At 54.7% G+C, this 6,958-nt stretch overlaps 1 protein-coding gene across 5 annotated transcripts; it reads right to left on the reverse strand.

Annotated features, from left to right (window-relative positions):
• Nucleotides 1–10: 10 nt before the first annotated feature.
• Nucleotides 11–6,544, reverse strand: LOC115661228 (zinc finger protein RFP-like). 5 transcript variants are annotated; one of them, XM_030583589.1, is made up of 8 exons: nt 6,473–6,544; nt 5,676–5,762; nt 4,926–5,147; nt 4,343–4,365; nt 2,933–3,048; nt 2,622–2,715; nt 884–972; nt 11–51 (listed from the first exon to the last, which is right to left on the reverse strand). In XM_030583589.1, exons 1-8 carry the CDS (start codon nt 6,533–6,535, stop codon nt 35–37), a joined length of 711 nt encoding a protein of 236 aa, XP_030439449.1. In that variant the 5' UTR covers nt 6,536–6,544; the 3' UTR covers nt 11–34. The 5 variants fall into 5 exon arrangements, with proteins under 5 accessions (XP_030439449.1, XP_030439448.1, XP_030439447.1 ...); XM_030583588.1 differs by lacking the exon at nt 6,473–6,544 and adding an exon at nt 5,865–6,120 and having other exon boundaries at nt 2,933–3,045; XM_030583587.1 differs by lacking the exon at nt 6,473–6,544 and adding an exon at nt 5,865–6,115.
• Between the last annotated feature and the right edge of the window lie 414 nt (nt 6,545–6,958).

The following is a 6,958-nucleotide window of genomic DNA, read 5'->3' on the forward strand; positions in this document are numbered from 1 at the left end:
CCACTCTTCCCTGGTGAAATACACAGCCACCTCCTCAAAGGTCAACAGCCCCTAAAAAAACAAGAATCCCCCACTCAGCACCTGCTACCCGAGTCGCAACCCACTAGTCATGGGGAAGCAGGACCAATCAAATGGAAGCTCTGGGAAGCAGCAAGCAGAGTCCCACCTGCACCCTGCTCAGGAGGCATCAGGGTGAGAGGAGAAAGAGTCCCTCATCCCTCACAGGAAATGGGGGGGGGGGGGGGGGGCAGGATATTCTCACGTCTCTCACCCCTGCTAGACAGAGGCTGATACAGGAGATAGAGCCCTCTGGCAGGAATCCAAATACCCTCCTCACTGCCAGCAGCTGGATGTGAGGGGAGGGGGCATATGCCCTATGCCCCACTGGTGGGTGCCCCCTTCATATCTCATAGGAGCCACTGGGTTAGTAGGTTCCAGCTTCAGCACTGGCAGTCTGGTAACTTCCCCAGCCCCATCCAGGTGGGTGTTTTCTGTTCCGTAAATAGGCCAATTTCCTCCCTCAACCCCCATGAGTCTGTTCCTAGAACCTGAGCCTCAGGTTAAACAAGTCCCAGCAGGTTTGTCACAGCCTGTCCTCCTCCTTTTCTCCACCCTGTGGATTTCCTGCCCCCTCCCACCTCCAAACTAAACTCCCTAGAAGCTCCCATCTCCTGTATCAGGAGGTAGCTGTGTTAGTCCGTATCCACAAAAACACTGCGTCCGGTGGCACCTTAAACACTAACAGATTTATTTGGGCATAAGCTTTTGTGGGTAAAAAACCTCGCATCTGAAGAAGTTGTTCCTTGTTGTTCCCATCTCCTATGTGTTTACTGCCCCTCACAGTCCAGAGGGAACTTATGAGCAACTCTCTCATAATCCCTACCTGAGCCAGCTCCACAGCATCCATTTCCCTTCCTCGTCCCCTGGGAGGCTGGGCCCATCTGGAGTGAAACGTGGATGTTGTTCTGCAGCCTGCCAGGGTGAGAAGGGGGATAGGAGAGATTTCAGAACAGGGTTTAGATAATTTCACAGCACATCCCCCAGGCTCTTTCCCTGCAGATAAATGTTCTAGGCTCTCCTAAGGGGAAAACACTCAGTCAGTTTATTGCATCCCTTCCCACCACGGCTAAACTCACTGAGACCCTTTAACACCTGACTTGGTTCCCGAGGGCAGCACATTTCCCCGGCAGGGTGGGATCTAGGCAGAGGCAGCGACTGGACAAAATCTGTCCAGTGCGGAGACAGGAACTGGGTATGAGTAGGTCTGGGCACTTGTGGCCTCTCTCTCCACTTACTTCTCCTGAGTTTCTCTCTCCCCTCCCTCTGGCGGGGCGACCTGGTTACTGTCTATTCATGGAGGCCTTCACTATCCTACAAGTGTGAAATTTTGGATCCAATCTTTGTGCTTCATCCTCATCTCTGCTAACCCCTGGCTGGGTTTCAGTCTCTCTGGCTGTGACACAGACACAGCAGAGAAAGGGCCACTGGGCACAGGTGCAAGTCTCCTGATTTCACAGCTGGGATTCTAAAATAAGGAAAAGATTTTTGAAATGGCGGTTTTATGGGAATTCATTGCCCTTTGACTCAGTCCATATTTTGTATAGCAGCCAACTGCTCATTCACAGTACGCCCACATACGCAGTAATACCCTCTTCTGATTCACAGTCAATAGGGATATAAGATAATGAATGATCTAGCCTATTGTTTCTCAAGCACTGGTTCACAACCCCAAGTGGCTCGCGACAGGCAATAAGATGGACCTTTGAGATACACCGTTACCTCGATATAACGCTACCCGATATAACACGAATTTGGATATAACGCGGTAAAGCAGTGATCCGGGAGGCGGGGTTGCACACTCCGGTGGATCAAAGCAAGTTCAATATAACATGGTTTCACTTATAACGCGGTAAGATTTTTTGGCTCCCAAGGACAGCGTTATACAGAGGTAGAGGTGTATTATCCATTTTGTTATGATCTAAAGCAAAGAAAGTCTCATTCTCCCACTTCCTGTCACTTTTCAACTTCAAGGTCAACTATTCTCTGTCAGCCTCGTGACACACACACCCAAGTTATATAAGCTCAGCCTTGATACACGTTTTATTCTTACTTTCACAGTGAACGCAAGAGATTGGACCAAATGGGGAAAATGAGAGAAACACTGAGATGCACAATAGCAGCTCCCTTCTCATTCAAAATGATCCCATATGCAATCTAGGGCTCTCTTCCCCTTCACACCCAGTCTGTGCATAGGGTACCAGCCCCATTTCTCACGCACAGTCAGTTTCTATTCAGGACACAGCTGGGCTCCACCCCTTCCTGACACCTGAGACTCGGCTACCCCCCTGTGGCCATGCTCAGTCACCCATTGAAGCTGTCAGACTCTTCAGTGTCTGGATATTTCATCCTTGTCTCACCCTATTTCACATCATTCAGGGTATTGTTCCTCTCCCCAGGAGGAAACACACCCGAGATCAGGATTTACTTTGAATCCCCATCAGAAGCCACAGGAGGAGTAAATGGGGCAGTCACAGGGCTCACACTATTCAACAGTTTCCTGGTGCAATAACATAGTGATTGGTCTGAAATCTCTGCTTAGCCCACCAGAGACAGAAACGTACCTGTGTCGCTCCCCAGCTCCAGTCGCAGCGTCTCTAGAGGAAGGAGAGGACGGAAGAGGTGAGAATTCAGGCCCTGGCATTCGTGGGGTTGTTCCTAGTGGGTATTAAGGTAACTGCTGTTAACTCTGAGATGGTGACACAGACAGCTGCAGACAGAGCCAGCCCCACAGGGGTGCTCCCATGGGGAAGGGCGACTCGCTGAGCTGGGCTGTGAAATGGAGCTCAGGGTCAGTAACATCACTAGATCCCCGACTTCTCTCCAGGGCGAGCCAATCTAACTAGAGGAGACGCCACCCCAGACTCCAATTCACCTTTGAATCCCAGCAGCACCTCTTGCAGGACGGCACTTTTCAGAGAGAAATTGCAGAGTCTCTTCTCCAGCACCATAAACCCCAGCTCTGGCTTCTGAAACTTCCCGTCCTCCCTGCTAAGGAAAGCAGGAGGGGTGAGAAATGGGCCCCAGCCCCAGAAGCCCCCAAACTCCAGAAACCTGGATCTGAGCTTTGTAGCCTAAGATGATCACAGTTTTGGTGAGTCACCTGCCCTCAGCCCTGTGCTCTCCATGGGCCCAGAGAGACAGGACATGAGGAGGAATGGATACAGGGTGGAGCTTTCTCTGGGACACCTTCCTCGTCTGGGGAGCTGAGGCACCTCCCACAGCGGGTTATTCCGGTAACGATGGGCACTGGGATTATGGGGAAAGGGAGGAGACATGGACTAAACAGTGGGCGTCTTTCATGCTCACTGAGGCCCCAGAGGCCCGATCTTCAGCAGGGAGTGAGCCTGGGCCCTTTAATGCCAAGAGCCCTAAGCCCTTCAACAGAAGCAGTAACCCTGGGGTGTCCAACTTAAATGGTGACGATGGCCGTATTCCACTTCCTGTTGCGGCCAGCGGGCCAGGGTATCAATTTAGGACTATGTACACTGCTCCATTCATGGCAGGACACCTACTGCTCTCAGTGGGACACCCACGTACCAAGGTCAAGGCGAGAGTCTGCCCTTTCTATAGGAAATACACTTTTGAGTTACTACTATTTGTTAAGTCCTTTATTGTCACAGTAAGTATCACTCCGTGGGAACACAGCCCCCTCCCACCCCGGCTAGGGCTCATGCATTTCTACTCTATTTCCCTTCCTTTCTCTATTTCTCCATTTGTCCTCGTATCTCCCCTCTGTTCTGTCCTTCCTACAGAAACTCCTTCTTCCCACCCCTCAAGGGTTTCACTCCCACCCCCTCCCCATTCCACTTGCTAGAGCGATCGGCCGTGGAATATTTAATGTTGACATTAAAGTGGCATCATTTCAGCTGACACGCCAATGAGATTAACGGAGGACGGGGGGAGTTCACAGCCATCTCAGTCCCAGCTTCAGGCCATTGCTAAATCAGACAGACAACAGCGTCTCTGTTTGCATATGGGAGGGTTTCTTTGCAACCATGAAGATTAGAAATTCACTATAAAATTGAAAGCTGAGTTTCAACACAGCGTGAGTATGTGATGTGGCCACATAAATACATCAGACAGGCAGAGTCTGGCCCATATGTCTGACAGCGTGGGGTGACCTCATTAGCTGTCAGATAGTCACAGACTCTATCCCTTGGTGAGGCAGCCACTAGGGGAGATGTGATCACAGGCACTAACACTGCAGGGGAAAGCTCCATCTTTAGTGCAGTTCTCAAGCACAGCTGAGCAGAAGGAGGAGTGAAAGGAGCCAGGGACTTACCTGCTCTCAGTGCTTCCAGCACCCTGAGAGGGAGAGAAAGGAGATGCAGTCAGGTGGGGTGTCCCAGGCTGGGGAGAACCCCCGCTCTGCAGGGCAGGCACCATTGGAGTCTTGGGTGTTTGGAGAATTTCAGACACTCAAAATCATGTCCAGAGAGCAGCTGCCACCCTCACAGGGATCCCTGCTGGGACGTCGTCATTGGGGAAAGTTTCTGCCCATGCACTTTACAAGCAAGAATATATGCATCTGCCTGGAAAGTGAAATTCCCACTAGTGCTGAGAGTCCCACAAGCACCCTACCCCTTAAACCCATTCACCTGGGGTGATGTGGGGCTTTAGGCTCAGGAGGACCTCGGCATGGTGGGGAGGAGATGTCACACTCAAGCCCAAATGCAGTTAGATATGTACAAGGCATTTACTGTGTGACCTTGGTCAGACCTTAACCTTCTCCCCGTGCCCCACTTTCCCCATTGTAAAATAGGGACCTTGCCCTGACCCCTCCCTTTGCAAAGTGCTCTGGGGTCTAGGGCTAAGACACTCCTACAGAAACACTGTATATTTTCATTGCAATAACACGGCCTGACCTGCAAATATTGGCTCAGTGGCTGCTGTCCTTTCTCTCCTCTTCTCTCACGGAGCACTGAAATCTCCCCAGAAAGTTTGCAGAGGCCCTCATCCCTTCTCTGGACAATGGCTCTCTCTAGCTCTTCCAGCTGGGACAGCAACCGCTGCTCCTGCTCCTCCAGAAACTCCTGCAGCTCCTTCCACTCCCAGATGATCTTCTGCCTCTCGACTTCCGTCTGTTTCTGCAATCACAGGGAAAGGGCAGATCAGCGACAAGGGAGAACCATAAACGTGCCTCCTGCAGATGGAGGAATTGTTTACCAGAACACAGGATCTCCTGCAGTGGGTGATGGGAAGTTCATTTAGGCCAGGAAGGGTGGAGGAATCAGGGCAGAGGTGAGCTGTACATCGCTAACAGAAGAGGCTTTTCTCCCCAAAACTTCATCAAATTGCCCTGGGCTACACTCTCCATCTCTGCAGCCCACATTTCATCTCCTTCCTCCCCATCTCCCCATACCGCTATAAAGGAACCCCGGTCACTGTAATATCCAGACAGCCCGTGGGCAGGGTTACTAGGTTAACACGCAGTCTGACCCTCTCCTGCACAGCAGCCTCTTGCATCCTAAGGACATCACATTACCCACCTGTCTGACCCTGCATGCTCCTTGGACTCCAGTGGGGATGGTTTCCTGGCAGGCTGGGCCCTGCATTCACCTCATCGCTCAGGGCACTCTGATCCCAGGCAAACCTGAGGGGCAGGGGGCACCTACCAGCAGCTCCTCACTTTGCTGCTCCTCCTCGGCTTTGTCTACTTCTCTCTCTTTCCGCAGAGGGGCCAGAGACTCTTCTGGTGCCTCCTAGGAGAAGCAGGGGAGAGGGTTACAGCCTGCTACAAATGGCCTCACAACTGCACTTCAAAGCCCAGCCTGCCCTGAGGATGCCCTGGGATGCACTTAGACCTTTTTTTTCTCCAGGGCTAGTTCAACCACAGCAAGCAACATCCAAGAGGGGCTGGTGAAAAAGGGGGCAGGTTTGATAGAGAAAACGCAGGACCCCTTGGTGAACATCCGCACGGCCACACCCACATCCCTAACAATTAACTTCAGACATTCCCGCCCCCCCACTTCCCCAGCTGCCTCCCCCAACCCTGCCCATGTGCTGGATCTAAACATGGACACCCCCCTCCCTAGGCCCCAACCAAATATCTCCCAATCCCCAGCTCTGAGCCCCCCCACACTGACATGATCCAAACAGCCCCGGCCCCCGCCATCTCTCCCACCCCAGAGCCCCGGCTCTGACCCCCAGACACCCCCACCCCCTCGCTCCCGGGGCCCAGCCGGGCTCCGAGCTCCGCGGCGGAGCCAGGCTCCGGGCCCCCCCTGCACCTCCCGGCCCCGCAGCAGGGGCCGCTCCGCCACGCCCGGGACACTCGCCCCCCGCAGCTCCGTTCCGGCCCCGGGAGCTCGGGGACCCCCCCGGGCAGGGGGCGAACCCGGCAGCCGGGCCCGGCAGGAGCGTGTCCGCCCCACGCGTGTCCCCGCCCGCCCCGCGCTGCCCCCGGCCCCACCGCGCTGCCCCGCGGGCTGCAGGGCTGCAGCAGGCCCCGCGCTGCGCTGCCGGCCCCGGCCATGGCCCCGCTGCGAAGCGCAAACACAAAGGGGACAGGAAGGGGCGGTGCCTCCCGGCCTGGCCCTGCCCCCGGCGGGCCCCTCGCAGGGGGCTGTGACTCGCGGGGACTGGAGCTGCTGTGGCCGAGAAACCTCCAGCTCCCCGCCGTGCCAGGGAGCCGGGGCGCTGCCCTGCCCGGCTAACGGGGCCCAGCCCTGGGCCAGGGCTAATGTCCCCGGCGGGCCCGTACGATCCTTTATCAGCGCCCTGTAGAGTCCCCCTTTCTCCCATCTCGGGGGCCCTCTGGGGGGCCCCTCACCCAGCCCCCCATTTCCTCGCTGACGGTCAGTTTTCAATTAGCCTCACGTCTGGGATATTTTCCCACCCACTTTAGCTGCGGGAAGTTGCCCTTGGTCGGATGGGAAATGGCCCCTGGGCGCTGTAG

This window comes from Gopherus evgoodei, chromosome 13 (genome assembly GCF_007399415.2).
Source record: "Gopherus evgoodei ecotype Sinaloan lineage chromosome 13, rGopEvg1_v1.p, whole genome shotgun sequence".
NCBI classification, from domain to species: domain Eukaryota; kingdom Metazoa; phylum Chordata; order Testudines; family Testudinidae; genus Gopherus; species Gopherus evgoodei.

Coding starts and splice junctions, on each gene's coding strand:
- LOC115661228 (XM_030583587.1), bottom strand. CDS start 6,077: ATGTTTAGATCCAGCACATGGGCAGGGTTGGGGGAGGCAGCTGGGGAA. Junction 5,763..5,864: donor TAGCCCTGGAGAAAAAAAAG/GTCTAAGTGCAT, acceptor TGCTTCTCCTAG/GAGGCACCAGAAGAGTCTCT. Junction 973..2,621: donor GGAGCTGGGGAGCGACACAG/GTACGTTTCTGT, acceptor TCACCCTGGCAG/GCTGCAGAACAACATCCACG.